This window comes from Nansenia antarctica (assembly GCF_963989245.1).
Source record: "Nansenia antarctica genome assembly, chromosome: 14".
Lineage (NCBI taxonomy): Eukaryota > Metazoa > Chordata > Actinopteri > Argentiniformes > Microstomatidae > Nansenia > Nansenia antarctica.
In genome coordinates this window covers 31,748,529-31,768,998 of record NC_137684.1, presented here as the reverse complement: position 1 = coordinate 31,768,998, position 20,470 = coordinate 31,748,529, and the positions used below count along the sequence as shown (strand labels likewise).

The window sequence follows — 20,470 nt, the reverse complement described above, 5'->3', positions numbered from 1 at the left end:
CATTTTTATACGTTACCAGTAAATAAGAGTCCAAAAGACGTCCTCAGGGAAGCCGGAATGTGGGTTCAGATGACGTCTTTCTAGGACGTCCAGATTACGTCTTTAGGACGTCTTATGGACTACAGATCGTCCTAAAGACGTAATCTGGATGTCCTAGAAAGACGTCATCTGAACCCACATTTAATTTCCGGCTTCCCTGAGGACGTCTTTTGGACTCTTTGTTTACTGGGTTACCAGAGTTGAGGTCAAATTAATTCCAACTCAAAACCAACGAAGGAATTAAACTGGGCATAGGATTGAAACATGTGCCTTATTCACATTATCCATTCAACCGCTAAACGGATCAGAATTCAAACGAAACTGACCCCAACTCTAAAGTCAGGTCTAGAGTCTGACAGACTTCGACTTCGTGGTCGTGACCACAAAGGACATGTCAACCTTCCAACTTCTCAGCAGTGCGTCCCGATGGTGGTGTAGGAGGGCGTCTCCCTGCGGATCGTGCTGAACGGCGACAGCTCCAGCTCCGTGGCGGCGCGCTCCTGCTGCTCGTGGTCGTTGCCGCTAGTCGTGGCCGTGGTCGAGGCCCTGGGAGGGCCGCACTCTTCGCAGCAGCAGCAACAACAACAGTCCAGGAAGGCCCGGCTGAACGGCTGGCACAGGCAGAACAGCAACACCGGAGTCACCGCCGACTTACAGAACAGCAGCAGCTGGCTGACCAGGTGCAGGATGTCCAGGGTCCTCTGGGGCACGCTGGCCGCCATGTAGACGGTCACGATGTTGCAGATGTTCTCGGGGACGATGCAGAAGCCGTAGAGGATGGCCAGCGCCACCACGGTGCAGTTCATCTGGCTCTCCAGCTGGATCTGCTTCTTGTTGTTCCCGCGGACGCTGGACCGCTCCACCTGACGGATCTTGCGGGCGGTCATCAGCGAGCAGCCGATGGTGAACAGCGTGGGCAGGCAGAAGTAGCAGCCGAAGTACCACCAGAGGCGGGCGCCGTCGTAGGTCAGGCCCAGCACGTAGAGCGTGTCGGGGAGCTCGGTGGAGATGCGGACCACGCAGCGCTGGCAGGGGATCACGTCCGGAGGCTCCCCGTCCTCGGAGACCAGCTGGCGGATGAGGAGCTCGGGGAGGGCGAGGAGGAGGGCGCCGATCCAGATGACGGTCAGCTTGGCGGCCGTGGAGGCGCAGTTCTCGATCATCTCGTAGTACATCTGGACGTTGGTGGCGGCGCGGAAGCGGTCGATGCACAGAGCGCACAGGGTGAAGGTGGTGACTCCCAGGGACGCGACCTGGAAGGACAAGAGGAGGAAGGGAGGTGGTCACCCATAGTTCATAGTTCATAGTTCATAGTTCATCCATAGTTCATAGTTCAATCCACTGTTGATGCAGACTAGGGATGTGAACATGTTTTCTAGTACACCAGTATACCTGATTATGAAAATTCCCTACTCCCCAAAAGAAAAAGAAAAGACAGTTACAGGCTTACATCTAAGCCTTGTGTGGTGTTACTTTGACCTTTGACCTGGTGGATGAGGGAGAGGGTGAAATGTTAGTGTTTTCTGTTTTCCTCAGCTGGTGGAGAGCACTAGAGGGAGGGGCTGGTGGAGAGCACTAGAGGGAGGGGCTGGTGGAGAGCACTAGAGGGAGTATGCACACTAACACACTAATGGCGTCTGGTCATATTCTGGGTCATGTTTGGCACCTCACTCTCTGGACCAAACCCAGACTGAGACTGTCACTAAGCAGCTTAGACACATACTGGCACTGCACACAGCTGCTTCACCTGACATACTGGACATGTTTGGAAGTTTGCACACACACACACACACACACACACACACACACACTCACACACACACACACACTCACACTCACACACACTCACACTCACACACACACACACACACACACTCACACACACACTCACACACACTCACACACACACACACACACACACTCACACTCACACACACTCACACTCACACACACACACACACACACACACACACACACACACTCACACTCACACACACACACACACACACACTCACACACACACACACACACACACACACACACACACACACAGACACACACACACACACACACACACACACAGACACACACACACACACACACACACACACACACACACACACACACACACATACAGTACACACTCACACACACACACACACACACACACACACACACACAGACACACACACACACACACACACACTCACACACACACACACACACACACACACACACACACACACACACACACACACACACACACACACACACACTCACACACACACACACACACACACACACACACACACACACACACACACTCACACACACACACACACAGCTGTAGAACTGAGGGAGAGAAATCTGGTCTTATAAAAAAATAAAAAGAAGAAAACTGCATATTACTGTTTTTTACGATTGCTAAGTCACAGTGTCAAAACTCTTCATCCGGTCAGCGAAGCAGAAGTCCATGTGGACCAAACTGTGACTCATCTTTACTACATTGCTGCTTTCACACACAATGCATCAATGACCACGTCCTCCAAAACCCATGAACTCATTCAACTCTCTCATTCAAAACTCCACCACAGCAAAACACGATGTATAAAACTGTAATATAACCTTGAAAAGTCTGGCTGAGAGATAGGCCATGTTTTTCTCTGAGTACATCCCAAAGAATTCATCCACTATAAACCATCCTTGTCCTAACACAGCTGTGTGCTTCTATCAAGCAAACACATTTATAATTGCAGTACGGTATGTTAGACACATTGCAGTTCGGTATGTTAGACACATTGCAGTTCGGTATGTTAGATGTCAGCGGGTTCAGAGAGAGGAAGAACAGCCACCAATAAAGATGTCAGGCTGTGGCGTCTGTGCTGCCGTCCTGAAGACCTGAAGTCTCTATGTTGTAAATGACCAACAGATGTTTCCATTTACCATCTTACACAAACACTCATTACCCAGAGAGAAATGTTAGAACATTGTGATGAGTTACGAATAAATACAGACGACTGCTGTTCTAATGAACGAGAAGTATTGAGAAAAAAAATGGGAATGGGAAAAGAAAGGTTTAGCGCAAAGGTGTACATTCTTAAAAGCCTCAAAGATAGCTAAGTAACCATAAACACTGATGGACTGCACTTATATAGCTTGCAATTTCTGATAAGATGATCATAATGATGACAGTAAGATGAACCACGCCCACGTTGGACAGAGCCTCTTCTCCACAGACAAAGACTGCAGCCAAACCTGGACAGTAACACTTCTAGACTACTACTATACTACTACTACTACTACTACTACTACTACTACTACTACTACTACTACTACTACTACTACTACTACTACTACTACTACTACTACTGCTACTACTACTACTACTAATATACTACTACTACTACTACTACTACTGCTACTACTACTACTACTACTACTACTTCTACTACTACTACTACTACTAATATACTACTACTACTACTACTGCTACTACTACTACTACTACTGCTACTACTACTACTACTACTACTACTACTACTACTTCTACTACTACTACTACTACTAATATACTACTACTACTACTACTACTGCTACTACTACTACTACTACTACTACTACTACTTCTACTACTACTACTACTGCTACTACTACTACTGCTACTACTACTACTACTACTACTACTACTTCTACTACTACTACTACTAATATACTACTACTACTACTACTACTACTACTACTACTACTACTACTACTACTACTACTGCTACTACTACTACTACTACTACTACTACTTCTACTACTACTATTACTACTACTATTACTACTGCTACTACTACTACTACACTACTCCTCCTCCTCCTCCTCCTCCTCCTACTACTAGCATATACGCTATTCTGCTTCAGAAACCTAGTGAGCTGCTGGATCATAATACGCTAATGATGCTAATAACTGTTCACGTGCAGAGACAATATTTGTTTTCATCCGTCATCATTCAATGCATTCTGGGTAACGTCACGTAAATGTCTGTCTGACTAATGTTTTAGCGAAAGGAGGAGTAGAACTTTCTGGAAGACATGAAAAGTGAATGATGGGAGTGACCCATCTTGTCATCTCTGGTTGGATGCGGAAAAACTGACATCATAGTAGAGTACACAAACAATTGGATTACTTCAACTTTTGGAAAGTGTTTTAGTCAGTTAGATGACTGGTGAGCTCAGTGTTGCTGTTGCTACTTCTGTGAATGTCTGAACGTCTACATAAAAACACCCTGCTAACACTGAGGACATACAGTTGTATGGACAATTATAATAGAAAAGTTACAGTATAATATAACAGTATAATTATAATTTGTGTAAAAACGTTTCTGTGAAAAGACGGTGTGGTCAGCCGAAACAATATCCATGATCGGAGTCAAGCATTCTGATCACTGGTGAGCTCACCAGTCAATCGCTATATATTTTTTTCTTCATATTCTGGTTTCTGTCAGGCAAGAGTTAGGTAACTGGACTGCTCATAAGATCACTCTTTCCTTAGAGGTCGAGATAAGGATCTGGATGAGAAACGTGTTCTGCTGTTGCTTCTTCTGTGAACGTCTACTTCAAGAAATTAAGCTGCTCAGATTAAACACAGAGTGGTAAAGACTCATCACTCGTTACTGTGAATTTAAAAAGACTGTTCAGTCCAAACGCAGATCGCTTAGTCAATCTTACATGTGTTCTAATCCCACCAGTCTGACTGACCTCCTGAGGGACCTAAACTGGTCACACCCGGGTCAAAGGAGGGGCCAGTCTAAACTCGTCACACCTGGGTCAAAGGAGGGGCCAGTCTAAACTGGTCACACCTGGGTCAAAGGAGGGGCCAGTCTAAACTGGTCACACCTGGGTCAAAGGAGGGGCCAGTCTAAACTGGTCACACCTGGGTCAAAGGAGGGGCCAGTCTAAACTGGTCACACCTGGGTCAAAGGAGGGGCCAGTCTAAACTGGTCACACCTGGGTCAAAGGAGGGGCCAGTCTAAACTGGTCACACCTGGGTCAAAGGAGGGGCCAGTCTAAACTGGTCACACCTGGGTCACAGGGTTCAGTCTGAGCTGCTGTTGTGAGTTCAGGCTAAAGGCGTCTGGTCATATTATGGGTCATGTTTGGCACTGGACCAAACCCAGACTGAGACTGTCACTAAGCAGCTTAGACACATGCTGGCACTGCACACAGCTGCTTCACCCGACATACTGTATGACCCTGACTGACCCTGACCCCTGACCCCTGTATGACCCTGACTGTGACCCTGACTATGACCCTGACTGACTGTGCCATAACTGATATACTGAAACTCAAGGAGTCAGAACCCTGCATAGTCTAGACTTATATAAAACAAGGGTTGAGCAGTAAAGGTTGAATCCTAACTTCACTTACTAAATATTCACAACAGTTTCAGCACTACAACAACATACAGCCACTAAAGATGAACTGGACCCTTCTATAGAAGTATTTCCTCTTCATTGTTAATTTATAAGTATTTTTCATGTTTCTTAAGTGTGCTTCACTCTCTTGATCAACACATTTCAATTAGATGAACATCATTTCCACATTTCTCTTCAGGCACTGAGAACATTGTGAAATCCTGTTAAAGCAGCAACCCTGACCTATTCATCGTACAATTCTCATTTCCATAACTGTCAGAAGTGTGTGTGTGTGTGTGTGTGTGTGTGTGTGTGTGTGTGTGTGTGTGTGTGTGTGTGTGTGTGTGTGTGTGTGTGTGTGTGTGTGTGTGTGTGTGTGTGTGTGTGTGTGTGTGTGTGTGTGTGTGTGTGTGTGTGTGTGTGTGTGTGTGTGTGTGTGTGTGTGTGTGTGTGTGTGTGTGTGTGTGTGTGTGTGTGTGTGTGTGTGTGTGTGTGTGTGTGTGTGTGTGTGTGTGTGTGTGTGTGTGTGTGTGTGTGTGTGTGTGTGTGTGTGTGTGTGTGTGTGTGTGTGTGTGTGTGTGTGTGTGTGTGTGTGTGTGTGTGTGTGTGTGTGTGTGTGTGTGTGTGTGTGTGTGTGTGTGTGTGTGTGTGTGTGTGTGTGTGTGTGTGTGTGTGTGTGTGTGTGTGTGTGTGTGTGTGTGTGTGTGTGTGTGTGTGTGTGTGTGTGTGTGTGTGTGTGTGTGTGTGTGTGTGTGTGTGTGTGTGTGTGTGTGTGTGTGTGTGTGTGTGTGTGTGTGTGTGTGTGTGTGTGTGTGTGTGTGTGTGTGTGTGTGTGTGTGTGTGTGTGTGTGTGTGTGTGTGTGTGTGTGTGTGTGTGTGTGTGTGTGTGTGTGTGTGTGTGTGTGTGTGTGTGTGTGTGTGTGTGTGTGTGTGTGTGTGTGTGTGTGTGTGTGTGTGTGTGTGTGTGTGTGTGGGGGGGGGGGGGGGGTAGAGCAACTGAGAGAAAATACTGTGTATTTCAGCTGCAGGTTGGTTGCAGGGTGTTAACCCAGCCTGTGTTCTGGTGAATTAAGAGCGTAATGGGAGGCGAATTACATGTGAAGTATGTGGACTTGATGTTGCCATAGAGGGGGTGGGGGGAGGGGTCTAGGTGTGTGGGGTCTGGGGGGGTCTAGGTGTGGAACACAACTGCACCTGTGTCTGGCTTGGCTCTCTGGCTGTGTCCCACTGAAACAGCAGATGAGAAGCATCACAGTTCAATGAAGCTTTGTGAGTGTCCCATTAAACCGCCACTGTAGCAGCGATCACAGATCACAGATCACAGATCAAAGATCACAGTTTACTGCACTCACACAGCACAGTCTGCATCCTGATGACATCCACATTAAACTCTCCCAACATGTCTGTGTTGACTACAGTGGTGCAAGGCTCTCTGTTCCTCCTGTGAATAGAGGTCGTTCAGACGTTCAGACCAGTCTACTATAGTCTGTCCCTGACTGGTCAACATCCAACATCCCATACATGACAGTTAGTATCAGGTTAGATCCCATACATGACAGTTAGTATCAGGTTACATCCAACATCCCATACATGACAGTTAGTATCAGGTTACATCCAACATCCCATACATGACAGTTAGTATCAGGTTACATCCAACATCCCATACATGACAGTTAGTATCAGGTTACATCCAACATCCCATACATGACAGTTAGTATCAGGTTAGATCCCATACATGACAGTTAGTATCAGGTTACATCCCATACATGACAGTTAGTATCAGGTTAGATCCCATACATGACAGTTAGTATCAGGTTACATCCCATACATGACAGTTAGTATCAGGTTACATCCCATACATGACAGTTAGTATCAGGTTAGATCCCATACATGACAGTTAGTATCAGGTTACATCCAACATCCCATACATGACAGTTAGTATCAGGTTAGATCCCATACATGACAGTTAGTATCAGGTTACATCCCATACATGACAGTTAGTATCAGGTTAGATCCCATACATGACAGTTAGTATCAGGTTACATCCCATACATGACAGTTAGTATCAGGTTACATCCCATACATGACAGTTAGTATCAGGTTAGATCCCATACATGACAGTTAGTATCAGGTTACATCCCATACATGACAGTTAGTATCAGGTTACATCCCATACATGACAGTTAGTATCAGGTTACATCCCATACATGACAGTTAGTATCAGGTTACATCCCATACATGACAGTTAGTATCAGGTTAGCGGTTAGCAGGTAGGTTGACTGGTCAACATCCAACATCCCATACATGACAGTTAGTATCAGGTTACATCCAACATCCCATACATGACAGTTAGTATCAGGTTACATCCAACATCCCATACATGACAGTTAGTATCAGGTTACATCCAACATCCCATACATGACAGTTAGTATCAGGTTACATCCAACATCCCATACATGACAGTTAGTATCAGGTTAGCGGTTAGCAGGTAGGTTGCCACTAACTAAACTTGGTATATTTGTATCCTGTGTCCACATAAGGGATAGGATTCCTGGTTGCACCCCCATCCCCCCGTTGTTGATTGGACTTCTGTCAAAGATTAGATACAAACTGAATCAACATTGTTGTACAGGGCAGTTATTATTATGGTATGTTTATTTAGTGTAAGCAAAGTAGATGTTATACAAGGGGACTTCCCCCCCCCCCACCCCATCCACCCCCCCCCCCCCCCTCCCCACAGTGTAAGCTGGCAAAGTAGATGTTATACAAGTTATACAAGTTATTAGTAGTAATTGACATGTATGCTTGTTTAGTTATCATTAGTGTGTAAGCTTGCAAAGTAACCCCTTCCTCCCCTCCCTTCCTGTTGTCTCGTCTCCCCCCGTCCCCCGTCCCCATCTCTGTAATCTTGTTTTCAATCATTGTAAAGCGCTTTGAGTTGCATCCGTGTACGAAAGGTGCTATATAAATAAAGTTTCACTTCACTTCACTTCACTACCATTGTATCATTTACAATAAATAGTTGACAGCAGAGCGGCCTTACAGCTAACAGCCACTGGAAACTGAGGGAACAGTGGGTGTGGCTCTGGTTGTGTAATTATGATATCATAAGCAGGTTCATTCCTCTACCTCAGAGAGAAAGCAGGACTGTAACCCTAGCTTAGCATCGGAGACACACGACCTACAGTACAACAACAGGCTGAGGTGACATACTAAATCACAACAACAGGCTGAGGTGACATACTAAATCACAACAACAGGCTGAGGTGACATACTAAATCACAACAACAGGCTGAGGTGACAGTACAACAACAGGCTGAGGTGACAGACTAAATCAAGGCCCTGTCCTGTGGACACATTTCTGTCAATCCCCAAACAATGAAGACACTATCTTGGGGACAGAACCAAAACAGGATATTGTTGCTGTGTGTATTTGCCAGACAAAAAGTAATTTAGATAAAACAACAATAATGTTGTCTACTAATCATCATAGACAGCTTAGGGAGCAAAGTGTTAGATAGAAATAAGTTAGCATAGATAGAGAGGGAGATGGTTGGTGGAGGTAGAAATCGGAGGACAGGAATGGAATGAGGAACAATATCAAGCACTCAAAGTGTGTTTGGCACCACTCAATGAGGCTGTCCTCTGATGTCTACCACCACCAGCCTCCCCTGGAGATACTGTCCTGTGCAATCTATGAGTTATTTAATCTCCACATCATGTTTTCTCCAGGCACCTGATTAAACTAAACATAAACAACAGCACTCCAGCAACGGGGGCACAACTCAGGCCCTTTAGATCCACAGTACTGCTGGTCTTCCTGTTTACCTGGCAGAGACGTGATCAGTTGGTGTCACAGTGTGATTGGTGTCACACACCTGGTTTATCTGGTAGAACTATCTACCTGTGATGTAGAAGTGGGCACTCATTCACGTCCCCTCATGCATTGGGTTAGTGTGACTACTATGACTGGGGAGGTTCACTAGTGCCCTCCATGAGGGGAAGTGGATACTAGAATCGGACTGCAACCAAGTGCTGTGCACTTGAGAACTAGAGACAGAGTTATTTTTCCTAGACAGCTGTATGACACGGCTAGCCTGTTAGCTATACAGCTGTATGACACGGCTAGCCTGTTAGCTATACAGCTGTATGACACGGCTAGCCTGTTAGCTATACAGCTGTATGACACGGCTAGCCTGTCTGTAAAGTCACCTCCCAGAACCACCATCATCAGCTTCTTTACAACTGAGTCAAACAACCTTTTGTTGAGAAGCTCTTAGCTACATCTGGTGTTACTTATCCAAACAGCCCCGTGAATGATTAACGTAACGACTATAGGTGCTTCCGCTCTTTGAGTTAATTCTTTTTTAAAGAAAAGCCAGGACACACAACTGTCTGGGGGGTTTAAACATCCCTGCAGCCCTGGTATCATACAGGAGCAGGCGTCTTCAACTCCCAACTGTCAACTGTCAACTCTCAACTGTCAACTCTCCTGTAATGAAAAGAACATCATTGTACATCATTAGTCTGCACATTACCTCGATGTAGGGGATGATCTTACAGGAGAACTCCCCCAGCAGCCAGTTCTTGGTCAGCTCGTGGAAGATCACCAGCGGCAGACAGAAGAAGATGACCACAAAGTCCCACAGGGCCAGGTTGGCCAGCAGGGAGTTGGAGATGCTCCTCATGTAGTAGTTGTGGCACACGATGCACATAATCGCTATATTCCCAATTATTCCCACAGTGAAAATGATGACTGAGATGATGAGAATGGCATACGCTCCATAGGACTCCGCTGTGACCGGGTAGAAGGGGTTTTTGACACCTTTCCTCCGTGTTTGAGGGTTGAAAGGCATCCGGGGTGTCCAGCTGTCCTGGAGGGCTGCTGTGGTCAATCGCTCATAGTCGTTAGTCACATCGAATGGGGTGTTTGTGGACTGATTCAAGGCCAGTGGTTTAGGTAGGGGTTCCCACATGGACAGAGGTTGACTGAGGTCGCTCTCCATCACATTCCTCCTTCTCCGACGGCCTAACGTCCCTGTTTTATGTCTGGAGGTGCGTTGGTGTTCCCGGTGTTCCCGGTGTTCCCCTCGCTTGTGTCTGGTGGTCGCGGAGGGCTTTAGACGACCGTGTCCACCACCGTGCGTCTCCATGACGGCGGGCTTGTCGGTGTCCAACTTCTCCTCCGTGCGCCACAGTGGATCTCCATCCTGCGTTAACCTGACAGGTTCTTTTCCATCCGACGAATCTGCGCATTTGCGCTCCTCCGTGTGGTGCGCTTTTCTTTTCTTCAGCACCCTAACCCTCTTCATACTGTACGCAGTCGAGTTCATGTTATTGACCCATGTCTTAACCGCGTCCCAAGAAGACGCGCTTCCAGAAGGCGCTCTGCCAGTGTCCATGTCCCTGACCCTGACCACCCCGCCCATGTCCCTGACCACCCCGCCGTATCTCCCGGTGTCCATGTCCCTGACCACCCCGGTGTAGGCTGCCTGCCACCCCGGGACACCACCCCGGGCTCTGTGTCCATTCCTGTTCGTCACAGCGGATTCCTCATTTATAGGAGTGAAAGTAGTCTTTGTTCTATCCCCGGGTATGTGAGTCCTGTCCCCGGGTATGTGAGTCCTGTCCTCCCCGGGTGTGTGAGTAATCACATTCTCGCTCCAAAGCGAGAAGAACAGTAACCTCAGGAGTAGTAACAGCATTGTGTCTTCTCCTAATGACCGCGACAATGTTGAATTGTATTCCAAAATGATTTCTCCATGTATGATGAACTAAACCCTATAACCCTCCAGGACCAAGTTAACATCAACTCATAACTCTCACCTGCTTGTAACTCGTTTTCCTAAGAACAATGTTACTCCGCATGGCTGTCAGATCCAGGGGAGATAAAGTGGTCAGATGATCCAGGGTAAAGTGGACTTCAAGTGGTTCATAGAAAAGCACCGAGCTGTTTGTTGCCTGTAAAAGTAAAACAACGATTCTTTCTTTCCTCTCCACAATAAGTATCCTTGTTTACTCTCCGAGTGTGTCTGAGTGTGGGTTAGCAGCTTGTAAACAGGTTGTTCAGCCACAACATCTAAGGCCTGCTGGCATCTCCAACTCCAAAATGTCCCAGCCTGAAGTGGGTCTGCGTCTTGGCGAGGTAGAGGGTCCGTCACTCTAAAGTCCAGTCGCCTCGGTGCGGTCCGGGTCAGGCCGAGATGGAGGGGTGTGATCGGGGAGGTGCCAGGGTCCGTCTGGAGCTGCGCGTCGCCGTATGAGGGACAGACGGGCTCCCCTGGCGGCTAACCCGGATCTGTCAAACTACATCACAATCACCTTCCACCCAGAGGAACTCTGCAGGGTAACGGCCTGGATTGTCGCGCATAGAAAAGCTTTGCCGTTGGGGACTTGGGAGAGAACAGTGTGCTGTTGTGTTGCATTCAGTGGAGAAGAGGGACGACTGAGCATGTCTGGTGAAACAGCCTGTGTTGAAATACTACTGCAACTTTACATGACCAAGTATGGGTCATTGGCGGCCCCTGCAATAAAAAATGGGGGAAATAAATAATCTACTATTACATTACTATGGAATCATGGGACGTAGCTGGATATACTTGGAGGGGTTTTCCTATAAATCAAAATGTTTTTGTGCGTAAACTTTCTGTCTTTCGTACGTACGCGACCTTTTCACGTCAATCCTGCAGCTTTATAAACGAGGCCCCAGGTGACAACAAGGGCTACATTTTATAACTTATCTAACTTATCGACTGTCATTGAGTCATACTATGACAACATACATGCAACTATGAGCTGCAACGTTTGCAGGAAAAGCGCTTTACAAATAAAAAGTTATTATTATTATATATTATTATTATTATCATCAATCACCCAGACTTACATGCAATAATATGCACCAACCTGTATGCCACCACAACTCTGCGTCAACATTAGGTTATAGGGACTTAAGGGAGGTAAGTTATAACTTACCTCCCTTAAGTCCCTATAACCTGATGTTGACGCAGAGTTGTGGTGGCATACAGGTTGGTGCATAATATTATTATTACTGCATGTAAGTCTGGGTGATTGTAAGTCTGGGTGATTGATGATAATAAAATACTAGACTTTGTGGTCATCTTCTTCTGTCTGCCGCTGGTGATCTTCCACGAGCTGACCAAGAACTGGCTGCTGGGGGAGTTCTCCTGTAAGATCATCCCCTAATTATAATACAAAATATAGGTTATAAGGTCATTAGGTTATAGATAGGTAAGTTATATATATATATATATATATATAGGTTATAAGGTCATTAGGTTGTGCTGCCACCACCTTCGCCAGTCCAGTGCATTCTGCAGTTCTGACCTCCATCGCAGTGAACATAAGTAAGTAAGTAAGTAAAGTTTATTTCTATAGCACCTATCTCAGACCAGCGGTCACAAAGTGCTTTACATATCTAAAAACATAATTAAAGAGCAAAAGTCATAGCAGGTTAAAAGAAATAGGTAAAGAAGTGAAAATAAAAACAGGAAACAAATAACAAGTGTACAACAAATAATAACAAGACACAGACAGACAGGCTTCTTTTGGGGTTAGCCAGAAGCCTGTCTATACAGGACAGTCTTGAGCTGTTTTTTAAAAGCTTCGACCGAGCCCGCTGATCTAAGATCCAAGGGCAGAGCATTCCAGAGCCTGGGGGCCACGGTGTGGAATGCTGCATCACCCTGGGTCTTCAGTCTGGCACGGGGGTCAACCAACACACCCTGGGTCTTCAGTCTGGCACGGGGGACAACCAACACACATCAGGTCTCCTATTTTGGCTGATGGAGCAACCAACTTTCGGTACAGTCAGGGTTGCCAGATGGGATTGACAATTTCCAGCCTAACCACAGTCTAAAAACCGCTAATTCCACCAAAAAGCCCATCTGGCAACCCTGATCACAGATCAGTCAGTCTCAATGCCAATAACCTTTTATAAGATGCGTTACAGTAAGGTTGTAAAACAACATATGATGTGTGAGGAGCACTGTTTTATAAAGTGACTATTATGTTGTTGTTGTTTAATTATGTTATGACATTTACATTTACATTTTTGGCATTTAGCAGACGCCTTATTCCAAAGCGACTTACAATCAATACATTTGAATACTAAGCATGTGAATCAGCAGTCCACCATTCGTTGCAGGAAGAGTACTCTAGCTCGGGCCCGGGCCACTGATAGAAGGAAAAACCTTCTCCCTATTATCGCCTTCTACTAAAACTTTTTTTATTTTTATTATTATTATTATTACTGGAGAAACTGAGAAACAGTACAAGGGGGGCAATAGAAGTTCTTAGGGACACAGTAGAGGGGAAAGCGGGTGTCTTTAGGAGACGTAGTGGTGAGGGTCAGAAGATGTCTCAGGAGGAGCAGTTAAGATGTAACCTGAAGAGATGGGTCTTCAGTCTACGACGGAAGATGGGTAGTGACTCTGCCGTTCTGACAGCCGTGGGGAGCTCATTCCACCAGCGGGGAGCCAGTGTTGTGAAGAGACGTGATCGGGCAGCCCGACTGCTGTGTAGAGGTGGTGGGGCCAGTCGGCCAGCCGAGGTGGAGGAGCGGAGTGAGCGGGCAGGGGTTTGGGGGGTTACCATTTCCTTCAGGTAGGCAGGGGCTGTCCCTTTAGCAGCCTGGTATGCAAGCACCAGGGTCTTGAATCTGATGCGAGCTGCTATCGGGAGCCAGTGCAGGGTGCGAAGGAGAGGGGTGACATGCGAGTATTTGGGGAGGTTGAATACCAGCCAGGCAGCAGCATTCTGGATGAGCTGCAGAGGTCTAATGGCTGAAGCGGGGATCCCAGCCAGGAGTACATTGCAGTAATCCAGGCGGGAGATGACCAGTGCCTGGGTCAAGAGATTTTGAGGTTATGAGATTTCATTGTCATCACTGTATGAAAACAGTTCACATGTACTGCTGCTGCTTTTGCATCAGAACATTAGTTTATATTCATCCATATTATGTTGTGTAACATCAGAATTTCCACATTTCCACAGAAGCTTAGTAAATTCAGTAAATTCAGTCCGTTGAGTAACTTTTTAGAAAACTGTGTGGAAATAGATTACTACCGCCACCTAGTGTTGAATAGTGCGTACTGCATACCAGTCGATGTTTCTGTATTTCTGTGTTCTACAGAGTATGTAAAGTAGTCGTGTTCTGAAGGCCCAGAGTAAGAACTGGAATTAGTTAAAATAGGAGTCATTTATGTTTATTATTATTACTAGTTCACGCCACTCCCACCCCTTCAGGTTCCCAAGTTTGTTATTTTCCATATTAATGCCACTCGTTTGAGTGCTGTCAGTTCTGCTGTGAGATGTTGCCGTTTTTGTGTTACTGGGTAATTGTACAGGCTTTAGCGAACGCACCCTAGAATGTTCACGAGAGGAATGTTTCTGTTCTCAACGGCGCGAGTAGTTGGTGGTTTTGCAACGGAGAGGAAAGTTACCTTTCGGGACTCGTGAGTAGCTGAGAGACATTTGACACCTAAGTTAGTATGATATCATAATATAAATAATAAGCTTGCAGTGACCGAAGTTAAAGGTTACTGTTTGTGCGGATTTTTGGGAAGTAAATGACGAACTAAGACCGTGAGATGCGGCTAGCTAACGATGCTAGCCATCTCCACCCCATCCATCGTGTGATTCTGACGTGCCCGTTCCAGTCCTGAGTTGGGATATTCAGAAGACATCATCCACGCGTGCTACAACCCGGGCTACTGGTACCATTAGATAGAGATATCAATGTTATATGTACATTTGTGTATGTTATCTGTATAAAATGTTGTAATTGTTCCATATTTGAATACCTGTCTTCCCCCCTCAGTTATGTAGTCGGTGTCCACCATTTTAGTTCAATTTAGTCGATCTAGAGTGTTAGTGTTAATTTGTGCCACTAAGGTAATAATAGTCCACGGGTGTGTATCCCCCCTATACAAGTAGTAACTACTGAACATTCAATGGTAATCAACTGGATTGGTAATCAAGTTATGAGAGAAAGTACACACAGATCAACTGATTTTCAGTCATAAAATCCCTTTTAACATTAGGGGAATTTCCATTTCATGAGTTCAATACATACCCATCTTCCGTCGGAGACTGAAGACCTCCATCTCTTCAGGTTACACCTTAACTGCTCCTCCTGAGACATCTACCTCTACTGTGTCCCCTATGACTTCTACTGCCCCCCCTGTACTGTTTCTCTGTTCTCCATTGTCTATATAATAATTTAACTCACTGAGACTGCCAATGGCCCCGGGCCTGCGCTAGATTACTTCTCCTACTACGACTGGTGGATTGATGATTCACTTGCTTAGTCAAATGTATTGATTGATGATTGTACGTCGCTTTGGAATAAGGTGTCTGCTAAATGCCAAAAATGTCAAATGTAGTTGAGATAGTAATAGCTCCCAACCATGGAAAAGGAGTATGACTCTAAATGTAAAAGAGCTATAATGTATAATCATTCACTTTTATTCAGACTTCTAGTCTGTCTGCTGTCGTGGCAATGTTATCACAGAACCAACCAACAAATATCTGAAGAACGTGTTGTACTTGTAAAGAACAAAGGAATAGTTTCAAAAATGCCGAAAGCAAGGCGTGCTAAATCAAGTACACCTCATGTTTTCTTTTTTAATATTTGAAACCATTTCAAATAAATGTCTGATTCAAGCACAGAGCACAATTACAGTAAACAGTGAATTCATTATATCTCTTCCAAACTAGAAAGTCCCGGGAGTCCCTGGATAAACCTGACCGAGCCGTGCAGTTCAGTTCAATAAGGATAATATATTTACAACTGCGCACAACAAACAGAACACACCACTGCTCCCAGTGAGAGAAGCAGGCGAGTGTCCCCTTGGGTCGTAGGTGCGGAAGGTGTTCAGGATAACGGGGAACTGGCAGGGCTCCTCAGAGAAGCACAGACAGTCGAATCTCTGGGCGAACCAGAACACGTCCTCCTGTGACAGCGTCCCCTTCACCGCCAGCTCACCGCTCCGGTACCTGTGGATCTGGTAGCGGTCCGGGTCCAGGTGCAGGTAGTCATCTCTGTCCCAGCGCTTCCTCACACAACGGCCCTTCTGCTGACACAGGGCCTCGCTGCACAGCCGCGTTGCCATGGAAACGTTCAGGATGTACGGGTTCATGACGTTGTCCAGGTGCTGTCTGGCAGCGAAGCAGGAGTCCTGTTGGAAGGGATGAGAGAGAGACAGGGGCTTTGGTTGTGTCTGTCTGGCTGGATTGTAAATGAAAGAAAGAACAGAAGAGAAGAAGAAGAAGAAAGGGCTTATGTGGGAGGACTTCCTGCCTGGGCCTTTGTGTTTGAGTTTGATTGAGAATGTTTTGGATGTTCTGCTTTGGAGAAATAATTGTTGAAATATTTTTATTTTTTATTTTTTTTAAATGACGGGTCTCAACTGTGAATTGATGAATGAAGAGAATAGCCTAGAAACAGGAAACGTTTCAGCGACAGAATTTCAGTTTTTTAGGCTCCTTTGTGTTTGAGTTTGATTGTGTGTGTTTTGGATGTTATGCTTTGGAGAAATAATTGCCTAGAATTCAGTTAGCCTACATGTCGTTTTGAAAAATCACAAGTTTCAGTCTCAATTGTGAATTGATGGATGAAGCACAAACACAGGAACAGGAAGTGGTCATACCTCTGTCTCAGCCACAGCCATGTCCCCCCAGGAGATGACCCCAGAAGCCCCAAGGGCCGCTGCCTCTCCAATGGTGTTCACCAGGTCATACTGCAGAAAGCACAAATAATCGGCATTTAAACCAAACATTAAACCAAAACACTATACTTAATTTCACACAGTGTTGTCAGAATTTGAATGACAATTATGTAGATGGGATTTATGACAGTTAAGTGTTATGGTCATCAACTGACCTCGGACATGTAGTCATCCACACTATCTTTGTAGACCGGGCGAATGAAGGCGTAGACGGGGATGGAGTGGTTATGGTTGGGGAGCGCGGACACCCTCATAGCTTCCTGGATGCGGTGTCTGACGTACAGACGGGCTTGGTAGGAATCTCTGAGTATCAGCTCCAGATAGATCGATGGGAAGAGGGCGGTGGACTCCTCCCAAAGCCACAGCAACTCGTCGTTCCTTTCCTGCTCGATCTCAGGACAGGTCCCGGTGTAACGTGTCATATCCTGGTTGTAGTCGTAGTTGTAGCAGTCTGGGTACAGGTAGAACCCCCAAAGCCTATTGGGCCTCAGCCTCCTCCCCAGCCTAACGGATCGGAGGAAGTACCGCTTGGCGCCGCGCTCAAACACAACTTTAGCTCTGTCTTCAGCCTCGTCGTCGGATAATCCTTGGGTCTTGTTTTTGATCGTCTCGATCGAGATCTGTCGGTAGATGTCCTTGCTGCCCCAGTTGCGGTTCCACTGGGGTCTCCACTCCTCGAAGTCCAGGATGGCCAGACCCGGTCGGTCTCCGGGGATGTAGAACTCGATATCGTCCTCGGCCTCCTCGCGGTGCTCAACCAGATCGACCAGCTGCGGGAGGCCGTCCTCGTACATCTCTCCAGTGTCCTCGTCCACGTACGGGAAGATGCCGAAGCGGTCGGTGTAGAATATGGAGATGCTCTGGTTGGTGTCGGTCCTCAACGTGCTGCTGACGAACTGGAAGGAGGAGAGGTCCAGACCCAGGCCGTGTCTGGTCTCACAGCTCTCCGTGGGAGCGTTCCAGATGAAGAGGAAGGGGTAGTCAGGATCTATGGTCGGGTCAGTTCTGGGCAGCGCTGCCCTGTTGGTGTCCAGGAGAGTCAGGAGAAGGAGAAAGCCGAGGAGGTGCCGTCCACAGAGGGCGACTCTGCCTGGAGTCATGTTGAAGCCTAGGAGGTGCCGTCCACAGAGGGTGACTCTGCCTGGAGTCATGTTGAAGCCTTGTACCTTGAAGATGGCAAAATAAAACATACTCAATCAAAGCGATAGTTTTTTCAATAGTTCATTTGGCAAAGCACTTTAAATCCAAATGATCATAGCAAAGTCTTACGTGTGTCGGTAACTTTATTTGCTGGGGTGGGATTTAATGCCTCCACCAGACAGGATTCTCAATTTGAAAGTAGCACACTTTTGTTTGATATCATGTTGAATGTAAACATAGCACATTATTGTGACATTATAATGCACATTATACAACAGTTAGTTCCCACCAAGTAATTTGATTGGACAAGAGGCATTCCATGAGTGCTTATATACAGTATTACAGCACTGGGACTTTTAACTATATGTATCACTCCGCCGCACAGATGTTCTACTAAATGACCGTTAATTAGACGACATGTTTGTGTTCAGGTTACTAGGCAACAGTCCATTTGAAGTTCAGTTGCGGAACAATTTTTTGTTGGCGGAGCCAAAATAAATGATTAAATAAACAACCAAATCATAATCTGTTGTCGCTTATTACTGTTAACTAATAAATGATGCTGTCGAACTGTTGTATAAAAGCAATATCACACTCGAGGTCCTGCTGTTATACTATACCTACCGCCTCGTACCTACGACCGAATCACAGCCGTGCTGATATTCAGTATAACAGCCTCCCTCTCGTGTGATATTGCTTAATTATTTGCAGCAGCATCAAAAAAGAGCATTCAGGATCAGATCTCCTATTCTGGCTGATGGAGCATCAGTATCACAGATCAGTCAGTCTCAATGCCAGTAACCTTTTATAAGATGCGTTACAGTAAGGTTATAAAAAATAATATGATGTGTAGAATAAATAATAAGATAAGACACTTTGGAAAAGGAAAATTGTCTTGCCAATAGTATTATTATCCGGAGAAGGTGAGACTCGTGTTCGAGCTGAGAGACTCACCCGACCCGTTTGTCCAACACAGCAAGGCCCAGGTTCGCACACAGGACGCAAGTGGGATGCCACGCAGGCAGTTGACCAGGCCATCAATCGCTTGAAACACCAGGAGATCGTCAGGGTGCTGCAACCAGGCAGGACTGGTTTTGGATGGGGATCAGCACCCAAGATGTGGTCCAAGGCAACGAGGAAGGAAAGGAAAGATCTAGTGATCTCCGAAGTCGTAAAGATGGAAGAGGAGTGTTACAAAATCAGAGCCGTGGGCCAACAACAGCAAGGAAGATGGACAACGTGGGAGGCTGTGATCAACAGAGCCATCACATGGAAGGATATGTGGAGGATTCCCCAAGCAAGGCTGAGCTTCTCGATCAGGGCCACCTACGACACCCTTCCCAGTTCCCGGAACCTGCACCTCTGGTACGGCACAGAGGAGACCTGCCAACTCTGCAACGCCAACAACCCAAAGTTGCGGCACATCCTCTCTGGATGCAAGGCGGCACTAACGCATGGTCGGTACAGATGGCGTCACGACCGGGTGCTGCGCAAGCTAGCTGAAATTCTGGAAGCACGCAGACTGGAATCAAACAAGATCAGCCCAGTCACGTCACAGCAGCGGATCCAGTTTGTCCGGCAAAGGGGAGAAAGTCAGGGCAGCAGCACGAAGCAGTGGTCCCTCCTGTCTCCTGGAGGAGAGTGGAACATGAGAGCCGACCTCGATCGACAGCTGAAGTTCCCACACGAGATCACATCAACCTCCCTTCGGCGAGACGTCGTACTCTGATCCACCCTGATGAGGACAGTCATCATGGCGGAGCTGACCGTTCCATGGGAAGAGGGGATGGAGGCTGCCTTCGAGAGAAAGAAGGAAAAGTACACAGACTTGGCAGCTGCGTGCTCGCAAGCAGGGTGGAGGGCAGTCACCTACCCAGGGGAAGTTGGGTGCAGAGGCTACACAGGAACATCTACACAGCGGCTCCTGAGGTCGCTGGGGATCACAGGATCCAAGCTGAGAAAGGCGCTCAAAGACCTGGCGGAGGAGGCTGAACAAGGGAGCTTCTTGCTCAGAAGAAAGGACAAGGCGTGGGGGAAAGAAGGATCCTATAGGGCTGGCTGCAGGGAGTGGCAGGGAGACGTCCCTGTCACTGCTCCACCACCTCCAGATGTTCCGGGATTAAAGGAGCGAAACATCAGTGAAGGG

General features: G+C 46.6%; 2 protein-coding genes across 2 annotated transcripts; both read right to left on the bottom strand.

Moving 5' to 3' along the window:
* Window positions 1-449: 449 nt before the first annotated feature.
* Window positions 450-10,902, bottom strand: gpr37a (G protein-coupled receptor 37a; the record flags this gene model as incomplete). The annotated part of the gene is made up of 2 exons (XM_080544810.1): window positions 450-1,292; window positions 9,976-10,902. 2 exons carry the CDS (start codon window positions 10,900-10,902, stop codon window positions 450-452), a joined length of 1,770 nt encoding a protein of 589 aa, XP_080400936.1.
* A 2,285-nt stretch (window positions 10,903-13,187) lies between these two features.
* Window positions 13,188-18,335, bottom strand: LOC308170077 (hyaluronidase-5-like; the record flags this gene model as incomplete). Its single annotated transcript, XM_080544809.1, has 4 exons — window positions 13,188-13,192; window positions 16,272-16,635; window positions 17,107-17,196; window positions 17,340-18,335. The coding sequence occupies 4 exons, from the start codon at window positions 18,333-18,335 to the stop codon at window positions 13,188-13,190; spliced, it is 1,455 nt and encodes a 484-aa protein (XP_080400935.1).
* Window positions 18,336-20,470: the final 2,135 nt, after the last annotated feature.